This window comes from Lipotes vexillifer, unplaced genomic scaffold, assembly GCF_000442215.2.
Source record: "Lipotes vexillifer unplaced genomic scaffold, Lipotes_vexillifer_v1.1 scaffold44, whole genome shotgun sequence".
Classification (NCBI taxonomy): Eukaryota; Metazoa; Chordata; class Mammalia; order Artiodactyla; family Lipotidae; genus Lipotes; species Lipotes vexillifer.
Genome location: NW_006787415.1, coordinates 1,242,444 through 1,262,320, shown reverse-complemented (window position 1 = coordinate 1,262,320; position 19,877 = coordinate 1,242,444). Strand labels below are relative to the sequence as shown.

Genomic DNA, 19,877 nt, shown 5'->3' with positions numbered 1-19,877 from the left:
AAGAGTGATATAGAAGACTTTCAGATAAACACTGAGAATATACAATTAATAGGCCAAAACAGAAGGAATCTCTAAAAAATGTACTTCAGTAAGAAGAAACCTGATAATAGAATGAAAGATTAAGAGGCAGGAAGGAATGCTAGGCAAAACAAAGGAAAAAAAAGGAAAGAAAAAACTGACAAATATATACAGAAATCTAAGGAAGCACTGATTTTATGGTAAAATAGAAATAAGAATAACCACTAATTTGTGAGTTTTAAGATAAAAGAAAACTGAAACTGTACAGTTAAAAGTTTAACAGATATATTTAATTAGGAAATTTTAAGAAATCACTTCAGTGAGAGTATTGAGATATTACTAAAAAATAGAGAAAGAATGTATAGCTTCTAAATTGGTAGATCAGAAGAAAAAGGATAAAGGAAAATTAATCTAAAAGGTAAGAAACCTGAAACAAAGAATATAGAGGAGGAAGTCTTAGGAAAATAGAAAAAATTTTGAAATAATCATGTTAAGTGTAAATAGACTAAACCCTCTATTTAAATGATAGACTGTCATATCAGATTTTTAAAATTAAATTTAATTATATAATATTTACAAGAGAAATACCCAAAATATAAGGACTCAGAAAAAGTGAGAGTGAAAGTATAAAAAAAGATATAGCAGGCAAATATAAAGAAACAAGATCTGGTATTTGACTGGTTAAATACTCAGCAATTTTGTTTTCCCTGAGTACAAGGGATGACTGCCTTTATTAGGCTGTTTGAAGTTAAACTGGGGCCAGCTCTTCTGATGATGTGTGGACAAAAGTAACAGAGACCACTTCCAAGCTGAGCCCCTGAATTCTCCAACAAGACTTTTGGCTCACTCTTCCTCACTTTCCATTTTTGTGTCACTGTAAGCATGGATTCTGAGATGGCAGAGTTTTAAGATGAAAGAACTTCAAGCCCTAGGATACTGCTTGGAAAAGAGTTGCCCCCCAAACCCATCTGCCCTTCCTCAGACATGCACAAGAATGCTTTTCTTCTTTTTAGTTAGAGATATTTTGTCATTACAGTGTAGCCTAGCCTACATTCCTTAATACAGAAAGTGATACCTTGAAATTCTACAAATGTGGGCATTGGCTTAGCAGTCAAGAAGTGGAAAGGGATGAAAGGGATATTGGAAGCTGGATTGATGGTTATTCACATAATACAGTGAAAAATGTTTGGTATAAGTGTCATCTGTGGTCATTTGGAATCTAATCCCCTGTAGCTGTATGAGAGGTATTATAAATAATCAGAGCATTTATGTACAAGGAACACAGTACTGGTGTAATACAAGAAAAAGATGACATTAGAGAAAGAACTGAATAGTTTGCAAGAAGAAAGAGTAGAGAAACTCTGGAAATTTGATGCCTTCTATTGTTAAAAACCTGACTGTTTATAGACCTCAAACACTAAGATATAGAATCATTTAAAAAAATGGATTGAGGAAAAAAAAAAGCAGATTAAAACTTCTTAGCTGGGGGCTTCCCAGATGGCGCAGTGGTTGAGAGTCCGCCCACCAATGCAGAGGACAGGAGTTCGATCCCTGGTACAGGAAGATCCCACATGTCGCGGAGCAGTTAGGCCTGTGTGCCACAACTACTGAGTCTGTGCTCTAGAGCCTGTGAGCCACAACTACTGAAGCATGTACTCCCTAGAGCCTGTGCTCCACAACAAGAGAAGCCACCGCAATGAGAAGCCCGTGCACTGCAACAAAGAGTAGCCCCCGCTCACAGCAACAGAGACCCAATGCAGGCATAAATAAATAAATAAATAAATAAATAAATAAATAAATAAATAAATAAATAAATAAATAGATAGATAGATGATAGATAGATAGATAGATAGATAGATAGATAGAAAAATCAAATGAAACATTAAAAAATAAAAACAAACTTCTTAGCTGAACGAAGTGACTCAGGGTAAAGGTCCTGTTAGGGTGTGGTTCCAAAACTATTATTCTTGACTGCCTCCAGGTGTTTGTCATTGAGTTAAAGGATGGAGAAATGGAGGTAGAAAAGCAAACAATTAAAGCCTAGTTGAGGGACTCCCCTGGTGGTCCAGTGGTAAAGAACCCGCCTTCCAATGCAGGCGACGCAGGTTCGATCCCTGGTCTGGGAATTAAGATCCCACATTCTGCAAGGCAACTAAGCCTATGTGCCACAACTACTGAGTTTGCGCATTTCAACTAGAGAGCCTGTGTGCCGCAAACTACAGAGCTCACGTGCCCTGGAGCCCACACCCCACAAGTAGAGAGAAGCCTGTGACAGGAGAGAGGCCCGAAAGCTACAACGAAGACCCGACACAGCAGAGGGAAGCCCTCGCGACGCAGCCAAATAAAAGAAAAAAGCCTACTTGAGAGCTATGCCTTAAGAGAACTTAAGGTGTGTTTACTGACCTATAGACCTGACCGCAACAAAATAGATATGATTACATTAATAAATAGCTCACACTAAGTTTTATAAGATATGTATCATCAAAGAAACCACAAGCTTAGAACTAAAAGCTTTTGATTGTTCAAAATTATAAAACAAAACAATAACCCTATGCCTCCAAAGATCCATAAATAAGAGTAAATTTTGAAGCTTCTACAGCCTCAAGGGAGGGCCCACTCTGATATGGCAAAAGAGAATGATGAACAAGGGGCAGCTTCCTAGTGGGTAGGACTGGGGACCTTAGAGAACAATGCAGCAGGAAGTCTTCTAAAAAGCAGAATCATGGCCTAATCCACCTTCCCCACCTTCAAGGAAGGAGACCCACACACATTATTTTCAGTGGAATCTCAGAATTACTTTGGGTAGTGTCTGTCGTCTTTCATTTTTCCCATTCAGAAAGGAAGAATTACTGTAGTGATCCCGTTCCTATTCCAACAAAGATTATAGGATGATATGGTTGAGACATCTGCTAAATGTAGTGACTGGCTCACTTTGGTGTTAGTACCTCTGGGGAAGGATGAATGCTGTGTGTAGGAAGATGAAATATATAAGTATATATATGTTTAACAGAATGATAGACTGTGGCAGAATCTGGCTAGGTGCTCAGCAAACCCATTTCTTCTTCATGGGCATACAACAGCTAGTTTGGGACATAGGCTTGACCCCTAAAATCCCTGATCCTTGGCTTAGTTTCTCTCTTTTCTAGCTACAAGCATCATAAAAATTCTGATATAATAGAGCCTCAAAAAGGAACAGTCTGGGTTCCACTTGGAAGCAAGCCACTAGGATAATTTTCCCACCCACAACATCTTGTGTGAATGACAGATACATTTTATTGAGTCAAGTCACTAAGAATTTGGGCATATTTGTTTCCACCACATAATTTAGCCTGACTAACTACTAAGAAAGTATATAAATCAGACAAAATAAACTTTCAGGTAAAAGACTTTGTTAGGTGAAGAAAGTGTTGGTGGAAAATGAATAAATGTAGGCATAATCAGTAAAATATAATATTTCTAAACTTGTATGCCTCTAGTAAAATAATCTCAAATATATAAAGTAAAACTTGAGATAACTAGGAGAAATTTATACATATAATTTTTTACCAAGCAGATAAAACACTTATTAAATATAAAGAGGGTTTGAACAATGAAACTAACACATTTGATCAAAGACATTGATGTCATTATTCAATGACTAAAAATACTCATTTTAAAAATACATTGAATATTTACAAAAATTGGTAATGTCCGGGACTCTAAAAGAAATTTCAAACATTCAATATTATATAGATCATGCTCTTTGATCACAGACAACTTATTAGAAATTTAGACATTAATATCAAAAAGATAATGTAAATTACCATATTTTGTAGAAATTAAAACACATTTCAAATAAATGATGGGAATTTAAAAACAGGCAGAATGAAAATGAAAACTGGAGCTGAAATAGCTTTTGAGGGAGTATTATAAGCATATATGCTCACATTATAAAAGCAGAATGAGAAAATTAATGAAGTAATAAACATCTAATTCAGAGCCTTAAAAGGAAACCGCAGAGTAAATCTAAGAAAATAGTGAACATGAAATAATAAGGATAGAAAGAGAAATCAATAAATATTATGAAGAAAAATAACCCAAATATACAACGGAGAGAATCAACCATATTGAAAGCTATTTCTCTGAAAAGGCTAAACCGATTAAAAATATCTCTGGTAATACTTCTCCGGAAAAAAAAAAAAAAAAAGATACAAACTCACAATGTTAGAAATGTAAAAGGAACATGAGAAGTTACATAGCACAGATTAAGAACTGTAATAGGAGTATAATATGAGTAACTGTAAGAATTTACATGCAATTGGGCGATTTCCCACATAATATAACTTACAAAGTTTAATTAAGGAAAAAATAGGAAATGTTAATAAACCAGTGATCATTTGACTAACTGAATCAATAGTTTAAAATCGACCCCAACCATACACAGGTTTAGGAACACCAGGCTGAATGAGTGTTGTAATCAGCACTCAGACATTCTTGAAACAGATCATTTCTATCTTATTTCTATCTCATTTCTATCTTGTTGAACTCTTCCAAAATATAGAAAAACAAGGAATACTCTTCAGCTCATTTTATGAAGTTGGTATAAACTCCAGACAAGGGCAGTAGGTAATAGAAAAGGTAATTTTTTATAGGCCAATTTCTCTTATAAACATAAATGAAAACATCATTAATAAAATATTGCTAAACAGAATCCTACAATATGTATATTTTATATACTAGGATAGGAAAGATTTATACCAGAAAAGGATGTTTTACCAGGAGGATGGTTTAATATTCGAAGATTAATGTGACTCACCAATTATCAGGAAAGAAACAACATAGAAGTTTTCAGTACATTCTGAAAAATATTTGGAAAATATTTAAACATATTTAGAGCAAATTTCCTAGCAAGATGGAAATAGTAGGGAACTTTCTTAAACTAAGAGAATCTTCCCAAAACTTCCAGGGCACTGTTTACTTAATGGTTCAAACATCAGAAGCATTTATCTTGGTTTCAGAATTAATACAAGGATGCCAGTAATCACAAACATTCATACGTTATTGCGAAGTTCTGAGCAATACACTAAAAATTAAATAAATAAATCAAAGGAATAAGGTTTGTAAATAATGAAACAAAACAGTAGATGACATGATTATCTACAGGGATATTTACCATCAAAGTAAAATAGATTTTAATACAATTTCTGGATTCAAAATCAATATGCAATAATCAATAGCATATGTAATACTTTATTATAAAACATGATTTAAAAGGTCCTATTCTTAAGATCAGTAATTACTATCAGTATTTAGATATAAACCTTACAACTATATGCAAAACTTTTATGTGGAGAATTATAGGACATAATTCAAGGCTATATGAAGAGCATGATAAATGGAAATATATACCATGTTCATGAACTGGGAGAATCAAGATCATAAAGACTTCCATTTCCCCAGTTTGGTCTATACATACAATGTAATTCCTATGATAATCATAATGCAAACAAGGCATTTTGTTTATATTGCACATGTGAGCCCACAGACAACTTTTCTTGGAAAGCAGCTCCCCACTGACCACAATAATTCTGTTTTCCAAATTGCTAGAATGGTTACCTTTATGAAACACAAATTTGATCATGTGATCCTCTTGCTTAAAATTTTTCATCAACCCCTCCAAATTTTCAGGATAAAATTTAAAAATCTAGACAACACCCTCTGAAGCCTTCCTGGTCTGACCCAAACCTCTCTTTAACCCCCTCTCCTGCCTTCCTCTCCAAGTAACCAGGGCTCTGGAGTCCCACATGTGTTCCTGTGACACACACAGTGCTTTTAATACAGTTTCAGTGCCAGGGCCATTTGGGTCTCATCTGGGAGCAGTGTGATGGGACAAAGTGGGTAATGCTTCTGGCAGCATACCATCCAAGGGTGAATTTCTGACCCCAATGGAGATTTTGTGAACTGTGTAAATTTAGCACAACTTGATAAATCATGTCCTGATAATTGCCTGAGCAGCTCAGTGATGCTCCTCAATCTACTTACTAGACAATAAATTAAGTACCTCAAAAGTCCTATAACATGTGCCCAAATATAAGCTTAAAAACGGGAGCCTATTGCACATAGGAGGCTGTTTTTTCTTGAAATAGGAAATGGGGTATTGGGAATAGAGACAGTCCAGGAGAAGGCATGACATGTGTTCAGAGACAGATTGTGAAATACAGTTATGATATACCAAAAAAAAAAAAAAAAACAACAAAAAAACTGAGATAGAAAGAAGAGACATTAGAATTTAAGGGGAAAAGAGTTATAAGACTGAAAAAAAAGTGAGGAAAGGTGATTAGGAAATACACCCAGTAAATGACATTGTCTAGAAACCAAGGGAAAAGCAACCTCCTTACCCTTGGTCTTTTGTTCCAGTTCACATGTTTAGTACAGAAATCCCCTGGGTTCTCAAACAGATGTGATGGAAGCCAGGAAAAGATATAAGAAATAGATTAACCTGAAAAGATTCTGAAGTCTAACTGCTAATCAGAAAAAAAAAAATCCCACCACAATATCTGAAAAAACATGTTTTATCATTTATACCAAAAAAAAAAGGAATCAACTTTTTCCTTTTATTACCTCGTTTTATAAAGGGATTCGCAGAAATATTTGGGATACAATTCCAAATGCCTTCATCAGATACACGCCCCAAATTATTTTAACAACCAGAAACATTAGGTTTTGGCAAAAGTTTGTTCATTGCACTGAAAAGAAATTTATTAGGAAGCTTCTTTGTTTCTCTAGTTGAAAGAATTTAAGAAGTATAAATCTAGTGGAATCAAGAAATATTTGCTTGTACTCTCTCCCTGCAAATACAGGTGACCTGTGTATCCACATAGAGGGAATGAACAGTGTCTGGAGATACTGGTGTGCCTCAGGACATCTGTGCTTACTTTTCTATACGTACGGTATTGCTTCCGTTTGTGTAAAACGGCTTAGAGAATTGCCTCTGAAGGTGGAATGTGAATTTTAAAAAAGCTTAAAAGATAAATTATGGATATAAATACAGTACTCTGTTTTGTTTTTTGGTATTTTTGGCCATGCAACACAGCATGCAGGATCTTAGTTCTCTGACCAGGGATCAAACCTGTGGCACCTGCTGTGAAGTGCAGAGTCTTAACTACAGGACTGCCAGGCAAGTCCCTAGGAGATCTTTGTTTTAACTGCTGAGTTACTACCAACGTTGAAGGCAATGTTTGTAGGCTGAGTCCTTTGACATTCCATGAGGTAGTCTGAATTCTCAACACCATGCACATGGAGGGTATGAGACCAAAGGGTAAGCTGACACAAACCTGAAGTTTGTGTGGATTTCACGGGAGTATAAAATCTAACTGCTTGAGTTAGCCACATAGCTTGACAAATGTATTGACTACATCCTCTAACACCTACACGCACATATACCCCCCTGCCTCCACCGTGTACGTCAAAAAATGCAAGTGGTATTATCGGCTATTTTCCAAATTCTAATGATAGGGTAATTTTAACACATTTTGGAATAATGGCAAGTGATGATGATGATGATGATGATGATACACATTTCTTACACTCTTATAAGAAACCCTGTCAATTGTTTTTACCTTATTTTATTTGCTCTCAGTTTTAAGGAAATACATAAAATGAGCAATACCCTAATTTTGCAAATGGAAATACTAAGGCATGGACTGAATAAGGGCCATAATTTATGTCTCTCAAATTGGTTTATTGTGGATTTGAGACAAGAAACCAAGTTTCAAATCTCTTTATTCAATGTTCTCCCAATTGGCATAATGTCTCCCTAGCAGAATGAGACATTAAGCCAACAGAGCAAGGGTTTTAAATTAAGAACTATTTAACAGCTGCCTGACACCTTCTGCATCCCTAACACCTAAATTCACCTGGTATATTCAGTGCCTTATTCCAGGTATCACCACAGCTACTTAAAACATTTTTTTAAATTAATTAATTAATTAATTTTTATTTTTTTGGCTGTTGGGTCTTCGTTTCTGTGTGAGGGCTTTCTCTAGTTGTGGCAAGCGGGGGCCACTCTTCAGCGCGGTGCGCGGGCCTCTCACTATCGCGGCCTCTCTTGTTGTGGAGCACAGGCTCCAGACGCGCAGGCTCAGTAGTTGTGGCTCATGAGCCCAGTTGCTCCGCTGCATGTGGGATCTTCCCAGACCAGGGCTCGAACCCGTGTCCCCTGCATTGGCAGGCAGATTCTCAACCACTGCGCCACCAGGGAAGCCCTCTTAAAACTTTTATATGTTCATTTCTTTTAGATTTACTTTTTTGCCAATGAATATATCACTCCTGGATTTTAAGATCCAGTCAAGGAGAGAAGAATTACTTATTGACATATTGCAATCTAATGTAGCGAATATAATTGTTTTCACTCATAATCTGTGCCATACCTACTCAACTAACTAAATTTGTAATTGATTTACTCCTTCTCTCCAAGCATTATTTCAGTAGTATATTGAACTGAAATATTTATTCAATCATTTAACATTTTATTTTAGGGTAAAAGTATAACTTAATAAAGTTTATCTATAGTTTATAATTACCGATAACATATTCAAAGACATATGAAGCAGAATTTTACCTTCTTGGTTTGCCCTGAATAACTATCAACACATCAGGGCCTGTTGAAAGAGATGTCCTTTAAAAATTTGCATTTTATTCAGGTTTAGGAACAACATTCAACAGAGCTTTAAACTGTGAAGTTCCACATGAAGGAAATAGGTCAGCTCCAGTACTAAACAAAAGATGTTAGATCGATGTGTTCCAACCTCAAAGGAATTTACTGGATATGTTTTCTTAGACTAAACTTCATAGCACAGGAGGGCCAAGGTTCTCTGAATTGAGTTTTGAATCATTTTATTCCATGATATAAACAATAAGACAAAGGAGAAATTTCATCACATTTAACTTAAACAAAACCAAAAAAAGCAACCACCAAAAAGGTGTGTATGGATGGGTTTTGAGGATTACAAAAGGGAAGGATGTAAAATTTTTGAAAAGTTAGTTTTCATAATAGGTTGCCTTACAATGGAAATAAATTAAAATCCTCATAGATGGAGGAAACACTTACATAATCATCCAAGTGTACTTGATTTTGAATGATCTCATGATAAAGGTCCCGAGGAGCCCACAAACACACCACAAAGGAGTCACTTTACACCAGGACTCATGAGTAGCAACTGTTTCTTAAAAGAAAACAAATTTCTGTTTAGGGAATTTGAGCCACTCCAAAGGATTTAATGATTTGCAGGGGTTTGCAGGTCAGTCACATCTGTTCTGAAATGACATGCTTCTTCCTGTTTCTAAATTGACTAACCCTTAACCCCATTAGCCCTCACATCTTAAACAAAGATTATTCCTGTTTCATGAGCTGTGCAACAGTCAAGTTTATTTATGTTTATTTCAGCACATGGAACTTATCACAGTTTTATTCTTCTCCTTTGGTTAGCAAAAAGAAGGAAGATGCAAAAGAAGAAAGTAAGAAATGAAGTCTGGGTTTGAAGGTTGATTGTTAAGTCTTGCCCACATGGACACCTGTGGAAAAAAAAGAACCTCTAAAATAACAGCCAGCACCTTTCCCAGGTGGAGAGTTCTCTCTGTATTCTTTCTTTCCATCATTAGGTTGCCATTGTTCCACTGTTTGAGTCTCTTGTGCATGAAATGAAAGGGAGTCTGTCTAAATGAGGCAGAAGCAAGATTCAGTTTTCTCAGAGGCCATGCCTGAGCCCACACAATGTAAGCTTCTGATGCTTTATGCTTAGACTACCCAAAAGATAGAGGTAGGGTTCCCCCCCAGAGCCTCATTTGCAAATATAGTAATTGATTTGAAAAAATTTGAAGGGAAGGTATAAAATGAGGGCTAGGCAAAATCTAAAATGACAGGCTGAGAAGCTAGTGCTTGGAGAAAAACGAATGGTTGGGAAAATTCACAGAATTTATAAAGTGATCAGAGAAAGTCTCCTTATGTTAAGGAAGAGAGAAAGACCTTTTCTATGGCAAGTGTGAGCAGCTACTTTGTACTCTGCTCCCTATAGCTTTCTTTTTGCACAAATGATGAAATGGCCAATAATGAGAAAGAAGCAAGCCCCGGCCCGCATATTTATGTGCTCCCAGATCTTACCTGTGAGTAGATGAGGTTTTGCCAGTGCTGTGCAGCAGGGTAATTCCCTCCCGGAAACTTCACCAGACTGGCCTGAAGAAGGGCTGAGTTCCTCATTAAAGACCTCACGTCAAGCTGCAGGAATTTGTCAGGATGGTTGTTATTTGGTAAAACAGAGAGATCCATGTCTCCCTTCATCTACGGTGGAAAACAAAGGCAAGCAAGGCTGCTGCTGTCAGAGCTGTCCATTATTAATGAGCCTGAGAATGCCTGACAGGCATCTGAAACCAGGTCTCTGGGCTGTGCTAAGAAACTACTCTTGAAATGACACATCCACACACAGGAACAATGTAGCATGCTCCCTTACCTTTCACCACACACACACGCACACACACACGCACGCACGCTCGCGTGTGCACGTGCATTTAGAGTGCTTGATGGAACAGTTGGGCCCACAAGCATTAAATTGGATGGGATACCAAAATTAGGTATGTGTAGCACGTAATGTCTCTCCATACAGAGTTAGGAATAACAGTTTAAGAGGAACTACTCTTTGGATAAGGCTGCCAGAATTTCAGGGTTACAGTCCACAGTTTGGAGCACATGAAACAATCACCTGTAGGGAGACATTACTTAATATTTCTCTCTGAACATTGCCGAGCTGACCCAGCTGACTTGGCTCTGCCTGCACAGCCTCACATGTGATACGTGGGATCTTGTTTCTTCTCATGTTTTGACTCCCAGAGTCTCAGGCTCATGTGAAATCTAACCGTGTTTAGGTTGTCAGCTTCAGCTCGAGTAGGGAAATGGCAAGAATTTGATAGTTTGCTACAGTAATTTAGTGCCCCAAACTACTGCTTTGACCCATTCTCTATCTGAGGTCTCTTTGACTCTGTTCCTAGCTGTATAAACTCCTGTGATGGGGTCTTGGTGTTTACAAAGTACATTTGGAACCAAAGGAGAACATGGCTGCTGGGTTTGGATGACGTGCTGTCCTAAGTGAACCCACCTGCTACTCAGGGTGCCGAGGTGGGAGTGAGGCTGTGGATGGCATCTTAAGCCAGGAAGTGATGACGACTTTAAGGGAGATAAGCTCTCTCATTACAAGCCACTCTGCCTTGGGCAAACCATACTTCTCACCGGGAAAGTATGGATTTTCATCTAGAGAAAGAGGGAACATTTCCACTCTTGAGAAGGCATAGGACAGACACATCAGCAGTTTTTAAAAGACATAGGTTGTTATGTTTGTGCCTCTGTAAACCCATCTGATTCAGCAGGGAGGATTTTCTTACAGAGGAAATGAGGTCACGTGTGGAATATATCAGCACCAGATTTCAGAAGAGTGCACGCAGGAAGGATTTTCTTACAGAGGAAATGAGGTCACGTGTGGAATATATCAGCACCAGATTTCAGAAGAGTGCACTATAGCTTATTGGACTCGGCAGCTAGGATGTTCTTGAATCAAGCAAGACACTAGAGAGTACTTACCTTCTTTACAACAAAAAGCATGAGGCTGTTAAAAAATCATCTTTCCTACTGGTAGTTGCAAACTGGATTAAACAACCAATGTTTTCTGTAAGAATTTTTAGACCCAAACTCTATCACTGTCTTACAATATTTGAAATAAGTTTGAGTGGTTTTTATCAATACACTTACTGGAGAAAGAGGTACTTCATAATGACAGTTGATAACAAAAGAGTTAAATCACAAGTGTTTGAAGAATCAAGTGTGTTATGTGTATGTGCGTGTACTTAGGACTTTCTGGATTTTTCTGGCTGCTGCCAGAACACATCTAATGAACAAATATTTCTTGGGCTGTTTGCTTTTCCTAAAAGATTCTTTGGGGAATAACACACATCTTCAAGAAGAACCTTACTTCTCTTTGGCTCTCTATATTGGCCAAGTGGAGACACAATACCCAGATCCAAATATATTTGATTAGAAGTTTTCCTTAGCCAAAGTATGAGGTAGGTGAAATGAGCCTTCAGTTTTCCTTAGGCGTCCTTCCTTTTAGATTCCTCCACTGTGCTTTAGATGCCCAGAGGTTTGTATACTATCTCCTGTCTACAAGTTCAGTTTCTAACTCTCCACATTCTCCCACCATCCTGTCTACTGTCACCCCAAAAACCATCAGTTCTTACTTCTTACTACTGTCGCTATGGGTAGCCTACATGACTGATAATCAGGAAATCAAGCTTACTACTCCCTCTCCTGCTACTGGCCAAACCCCACCCCCTCCTCACCCCCAAATCACACCTCTGCTGACACCAGTCCTTCTGCCTGGTAACATTTCTTCCCAACTCTGGATTTTGACCACCTCCTGTTCATACTTCACGGGCCATTGCTGATACCTAGCCTTTCACAAAAACTTTACATATTTTCTCTAGTAGGGGAAATGATTTTTCCCTCTTTTGAAATTTCAGAGTGATTTGTTTATACTCTATCTTTTGTTTGATAATATATTTTTCCCTTTTCTTTTATGAGCCCCTATACTGGATACATTACAAATGAGCAGCCCTATTGGATGCTTCCTTCCTCACTTGAGTCCTGTCCTAAGAACCTCATAAAGCCCTTCACTCAATCAATAATGGTGGCTCTTGTCTCTTCCACAGCCCTCTGGTTGGAAATTGATAATCCAATTAAATTTGATTAAAAAAATGGCTTAGTGCTCTGTTTTTCAATCAACGATGCCCAGTGAAAAAAGAATTCCATCGCCAAAAATATTTATGACATACTCTGTATTCTCTTCTGGTAGTTTATAACGCACAAACTCACATGGAAGACTCTGAGAAGTTCTGCTTCATTAACGCTAGCATTTGCCAAATTTATTAGATCACATAACACCCATTTCACTGTTGTCCTTTTAACTCTACAAAAAACTTACCTGACAGTGAATGGACAAATACTGTCTTAGGAGTTCTATTTCTTTGCTGTCACTAACACCTTCATTCTAGAGTGCCAAAGAGTATAAATAAATATAAATAGTTATATTACAGGAACAATCTGGTGGAAATCTGGATATCTGGGGCTTCTCAACTCTTACCATGCATGTAATCATTTGTTCTCTCTCTTTATAGCAAATTTTAAAAAAAGCATCATTATCCCTTGGATTTGGACCCAGAATTATTATCTTTTGAACCGTGAGAATTATAAAAATAGAAATACAGTTCACTAGGCAAAACTGTCTGCATATTAATTAACCATATTTTCTTTTCTTCTCATCCTCTCTCCCTTCCTCCCTCCCTCCTTTCCTTTCTTCCTTCTTTCCTTTCTTTTTCTTATGCAAATAACCAACTGAAATATCTGAAAGTATTTCCATCTGAAAAGCCTGGATGATGTCCACATGAGCAGTTGGGGTTCATCAAATTATCTGACTTTGAATTTGGACAGTTTCGAATAGTTTGATTACAAAGAAAGCCTGTGATTAGGTTATAAATCATTGGGCATCTATTACATAACATTATCAAAACTGATGAACGAGGGAGGCAATCACGTTAACTAAGTGCACAGAATTTGAGGTCAGAGTGATACATCCAACCAAACAGTGCTCTTGAGCAAGTTGCTGAATGTCTCTGGTCCTCAGTTTCCTCAGCTACAACGTGAAGATATTAATGGTCCCTTATGAGGGTGCTGTGAGGTTTAATAGGTAAACTGGTTAAAAGAATGCTTAGCATATATTAAGTGCTTAAAAAAGGTTCGCTATTATTTTAAGAGTGAATAAGTAATGGGTTTTCATTTCAGCCATCTCTGATATAAAGCAAACTGGAGAAAAAAATTTAAAGTTTTATTATCCACAGTTAAAAAGCAGACTCCATTTCCCAGAATATCCTTCTTTGTGTGAGTCTGGGTTAGAAGAAGCTGAAAGAGAAACTGGCATGAAATTTGGAAGGCACAATGGAAGCAGCATCCATTAATCTGCAATTCTTTTTGCAATCAGATATCGTGACAGAGGCATAGGGACTTGGCAAGTTCTAGATTGCCTTGCTCTCCTGAGCTCTATGCCCATTTCTTATTTCCAACTGTTGGTCCTGTTGACCGCCAGGAAACTTAGATCCACTACCCAGTGTTGGCACTGGTCCTGTAAAGGAGGAAGCTACACAGAGGCAACAGTATCTCACAGACATCTTCACAAATTACCCCTTTATCGTTAAACTTACCTGGCTGTGCCTGGCTGCTCAGATTGGTGACTGCTCTGATCCTCCAACTGCTCTTACAGACCTTCACTTCCAGGGTCCTCCTGCTGTTGTTTGAGTTCAAACCTATTATCCTCTATCACGGCTTTGCTGATTGGATCTGGCAACTACTGGTGTCAGAAGTGCTTCCAAGGAACAGAATTTTAAAAATGGAATCTGGAATTAGTTCTCTGATATGACTAGACTTAAAGGCATTAATGACCAGTAGTAAGTGGGACCCTGGTCATCCATGACATACAGGGGCAGAATGGTTATAAAAACTCTCACCTATAGTTACCTGGAGTGAAGTGCCTAGAGAAAGCAAGGCCCTAGGTTACGAAGTACCTGCTGCAATATAAATTTTCCATAGAAGCAAAGAGAATAAGACCGTGGGGTTGATTCATTGCTTCTAAATCAGCTGGAGAACTTACAGAAAGAGAATGATAAGCCTGGGGTTTTACATTCACAGCTCAAGGTCTAAGTTGGGAACCAGAAAGCTTTTATGACTGCCTTGAAATAAAACCTTTTAAACTGTACTGCTGATGTCTTACCATCTGTGATGTCTTCTAAATCCACATCCAGATTCAAGTCCTGGAAGATCCAGAACCAGGTAAAAAGTATGACTTTAAGGTGTTACCATACATGCCAAAGGAACTGCAGGATTTCACCAATTCACATTAACTGAAACCCAAGATATATGTATGAGGATGTTTCTTAATGGTGTTATATTAGGACAAAAGGAATACAATATTCTATTAACCTAAATGTTTTTGATATGGGTTCACTAAGCAGAGATTCTTGATTCAAAGTGTTAGTTCACATGTCTGGGAGTAACTCTAACAATATGACTGAAAACTGGACCCAGTGGTGGTCTGCACTGAATGAAATTGAGATGTCAAAACTTCCTTGTAGAAATATCACCATTTATTGGTCGATGAATTAGGCCCTATACAACATCTTAGAGGACCTCCAAAATGTTTTCACCCAGCTGATGCCAGAATTGATTATTTGGGGGAAAAAGGATGTTGCATCATTCTGTCAGGCCATCTGTTCAGGGTGATGGGGAACATGGTAATACCAGCGATTCACGTGAGCATGAGCTCACTGCCACATTTTTTTAAAACTGTAATATGAATTCTCTGAACAGAAACAATATCGTATGGAATACCCTATCAGTGAATGAAGCATTTGGTAAGTTCATGGATGCTGTTTTGGCAGAAACTTTGCAGGCTGGGGAGGCAAATCCATAATCAGGGTAAGTGGTTATTTCTGTGAGAACAAACTACTGCCTGTTTGGTGATAAAAGTGATCTAATGTAATCTTACTGCAATCAAGGCGGTGGGCTGGTCCTTCCATAGAATGGTGCCAATATTGGGAAATAATATTTTCTCTGCTATTGTTAGGTTGAGCCCTCAGCAGTGACTGTAGCTAGACTGGCCTTGGTGAGTGGTGGTTCACATGGCTGAACCCACACATCATCTCCAGTCCTGCCACCACTGTCTCTGTTCCTGGGCTCACTGGGCAAGGACAAGGGTGGCTGATGAAAGAGATTGGCCAACATACACAGAAACCATCATCTTATCCAACTGACGACTGAGTCCTCTCTCCTGAGGGTACTCTTTGGTGAGCAGTCAAATGGAATATATGTTATTCACATATCTTTTCCTCAGAACTCCTTTGTCACCAATTTTCAAACCATGCTCCTCCCAAGTCCTTGTCAAGGCAGCCAAAACACCTTGATTACAGTAAGATTATATTAGATCACTTTAATCACCAAACAGGCAATAGACTGTTCTCACAGAAATAGCCACATACCCTGATTATGGATTTGCCTCCCCAGCCTGCAAAGTTTCTGCCAAAATAGCATCCATGAACTTACCAAATGCTTCGTTCACTGATAGGGTATTCCATAAGATATTGTTTCTGTTCAGAGAATTCCTATTACAGTTAAAAAAAATGTGGCAGTGAGCCCATGCTCAAGTGAATCGCTGGTATTACCATGTTCCCCATCACCCTGAACAGATGGCCTGACAGAATGATGCAACATCTTTTCTCCCCCCAAATAATCAATTCTGGCATCAGCTGGGTGAAAACATTTTGGAGGTCCTCTAAGATGTTGTATAGGGCCTAATTCATCGACCAATAAATGGTGGTAGTTCTACACCAATTCATGGATTCAGGAATCAAGGGATGGATTAAGAATGTCTCCGCTTCCTATGTAATTTTTCCCTTTCTCATTCCCCTACTATCTTACCTAAGATGTGTTGATACTGGTTGATTTTATATTTCAACAATTAAAGGATATCCATAGTAAGGGACAGTCTAGAAACAAACTGTGCCCCATATGAACATGAAGGTGAAAATACTAATGAGGGAATACTAATGAGGGTGTCAAGAACTGTGAAGACTTTGAGGCTTTACTCTACTTGCAATTCTAGAAAGTTGGCCTGCCACACTTTCAGGGCAGAAGACGTAAAATTCCTGGGTTAGAGACAAAGGACTTTATTACTTGTGGCAACAGCAGTAGCCAGAGAATCAGCATTTTCCTGCACTGGTTCCCTGAGCTCCAATTCCCACAGGGTGACACAAAGAGAGAAAGGCGGTACCTGTACATGCAGTGAACTGTATTACAGGAGAGGAACCCCAATTTTAAGGAACCTGAAACTTTCATAATGAGAAATAAGAATGTCTGCCCTTTGCTCCAAAAAAAGACGCTATCTTTACCTTCCAAGGCTATTCATTACACAAACATCCTTTAGAAGACACTCCAGAACAAAAGCAGACAGTGCCAAGACATGTGGAAATGTGAGAGACTCATGAAGAATTGCCTCTCAGCAGAAGAATTGCCTCCCAGCAGGAAGTTTCACATATTTTATTGAAAAATCTAAGAAATCATGTGAATCATGTACAATATTTTCTCACAAGAAAACCTTTAAGCTGGTTTTTAAACGTTTCACAGAATTGTAAAACTTTTTTAATTTTTAGAAAGAAAAAACACAATGAAACTACCACAGTGTTATAAGCTTTTTGTTTTTCCTTGTTTCTAGGGAAAAGACTGAAAACTAGTAAATTTTCTCATTATGATTTGTGAGGCTAAGTTCTATACTCTTTTATAGATCTGCTAAAAAGATACAAGGAAATGAGGGGATCAACGCTTTCTTTGTTCAAAATATTTTAAAAAGCTAAAATCTAATGACAACATGTTAAAATAATACACATTTTTGTAGGATGTTACCATTTCTATAACGGTTTCTCTACACTATATCAACAGTGCAATGGTGATTCAGTGTAAATCATTACAGTGTTTCATTGTTACAATACTTGTGTTCAAGTACATGTTCATGAACATGATCAAAGTCTCTATTTTGACCTTTCTTTTTCATTATTAAAATAAGGCTATAATTACAGTAGAATTTTTCCTATGGATATCTCTAAATCTGAATGCAATGCATAATACATTCTCTAAAAACCTGTTCAACACTATGAGGTTTGTTATGTTGACACATCTACTGCAGATTACAGAAAATGGGCTAGCTCTGCATCAGGATACCAAAAAACAAAAATGATTTCTCTCCATATATAACTAAACTATTATGCTAAATTAGTATACATTCTGGATAACTCAATGGTATTGTCGGGGAGAGAGTAGCATCTTAGAGACGGCCCTAATTTAAAAAAATGTTTTTTTTTTGTTTTTTTTAAAGCCTAAAGATCTTAGTTTTTTTCTTTTTCCCTTTTTATTTTTATTCCGGAAACTGGATCCAACTTATTTATATAAAATTATTTATGAAGCCATATAGTATAAATCAAAATGTGTGTAGAACCAAAACAAACACCATATTGGTTGTGTGGCAGACAAAAAAATAAATTAATTTGATTAAATTATATGTAATCTGATAATATTTGGTCTGAAAAACATGCTAGTGTGTGTTTATAAATAATGTAATTGCAAAGAGCTGTTAGCCAGCCAGCCTGCTAGAGGTCAACTCTTCTGCTGCAGCTTTTGGGCATAGAAGTCCCTGCACGTCTCACAGCAGCGCTGATACCACCGCATGTCCTGACAGAGGTTCTTCTCACGTATCACCCGGCAGTACACAGGCCACTGATTTCCCAGGCACTTGAAAGTCAGAGCAGCTGTGAAGCAGAACACAGGGAACTAGGTGTCATGAGATAAACTAGGTGTCATGAGTAGAAACAAAGAGCAATCACTTAAGTTGGGGGATTTTGTACACACACGTTGACTCATGTATATTACCTCATGGAGCATAAAAGATAAAGAAACACACACACACACCCCCTATAATAAAGGAGTAAAGTGAATGAATAATGGTCTTACTCATGAGCTTTTATAGACTTATTAAAGATAGATTTCCCAAATCCAATAAGTGTACTACAAATGGCTTTTAAGTTTCCATTTCATGGCTTTCATTTAAGCTTCTTTTGGATTTTTAGTTGAGAGATTAAAAAGAAAAAGGAATGTGTTCAATATGTCCACCATTAAGAGAATACCAATTAATAAGTATTGTTATGGATGACATTGCAAAGACATAGCAAAACAAAAATCTGCTCACTTATTTCACATTCCTCGTTTCCTAGATAGCAGACATGTCTAACTGGGATATTTAAGAATTGCAATTTCAGGCATCCTTAAAATCAAAGCTGATTATCAAAAGTGACTAAAATTTACAGCAATAAAGTGCTTGAAATGAGCTCTTGGTATAAAAAATTCAGTCGTGTAGATTTGGCCCCAGTTTTTCTGAAGAAATAGCGTGTTCTGGCATGTATAATAAAAGGCAGTTCTGCTACAACTGTTCCTTTTGCCACTATTCTAGTATGATTCATTAATTTATGTTTAAAAACCTTAAGATTTTCCAACCACTGTGCTTCTGTGTTTGGGGATGTGCCTTCAAGAAAAAATGAACAGAGAAAATGGAGTTTTAATTAAATTCTCCTTTTAATTCATTATTTTCTGACACATGATACTTCAAGAAGGACTCCAAATAATTGTTGGAGAAAGGGATTATGCTGTTTTTGAATACAAGGATTTAGAGCATCTGCTCTAGGATTGCTTAACTTTTTGTCTTAACTAGTTTTAATTCTACTTGAACTGATTATTTCTTAGAAATGTTAATTATTTGGCTTAAAAAAGAGAATTTTTATATTTCCATGAAGAACACAAACTTTTCCATTTGATTGAATTGTATGCCTGGAAAAGTATCTATGACAATTTAGCTCCTTGCATTTTGGCAATATTATTCTGAATGATTAAACTGATCCCCTGGAGATTATACATACAAATTGAAACTGAAGGTTTTCCCCCCTGGTAACCATAAGTTTGTTTTCTAGATCTGTGACTCTATTTCTGTTTTGTAAATAAGTTCATCTGTACCACTTTTTTAGATTCCACATATAAGTGATATCATATGATATTTGTCTTTCTCTGTCTGACACTTCACTCATCTAGATCTGTGACTCTATTTCTGTTTTGTAAATAAGTTCATCTGTACCACTTTTTTAGATTCCACATATAAGTGATATCATATGATATTTGTCTTTCTCTGTCTGACTTA

At 37.2% G+C, this 19,877-nt stretch overlaps 2 protein-coding genes across 2 annotated transcripts in view; both read right to left on the bottom strand.

Annotated features, from left to right (window-relative positions):
• Positions 1-10,321, bottom strand: part of MINAR2 (membrane integral NOTCH2 associated receptor 2) — a 16,529-nt gene extending 6,208 nt beyond the window's left edge. The window contains exon 1 of the mRNA XM_007459996.1: positions 10,157-10,321. Within this exon, the coding sequence (XP_007460058.1) occupies positions 10,157-10,321 (165 nt within the window). The remainder of the gene's footprint in view (positions 1-10,156) is intronic.
• Positions 10,322-16,793: 6,472 nt separating this feature from the next.
• Positions 16,794-19,877, bottom strand: part of ADAMTS19 (ADAM metallopeptidase with thrombospondin type 1 motif 19) — a 282,978-nt gene continuing 279,894 nt past the window's right edge. Inside the window, exon 23 of the mRNA XM_007459995.1 lies at positions 16,794-18,441. Coding sequence (XP_007460057.1) covers positions 18,290-18,441 — 152 coding nt within the window. The 3' untranslated portion in view covers positions 16,794-18,289. The remainder of the gene's footprint in view (positions 18,442-19,877) is intronic.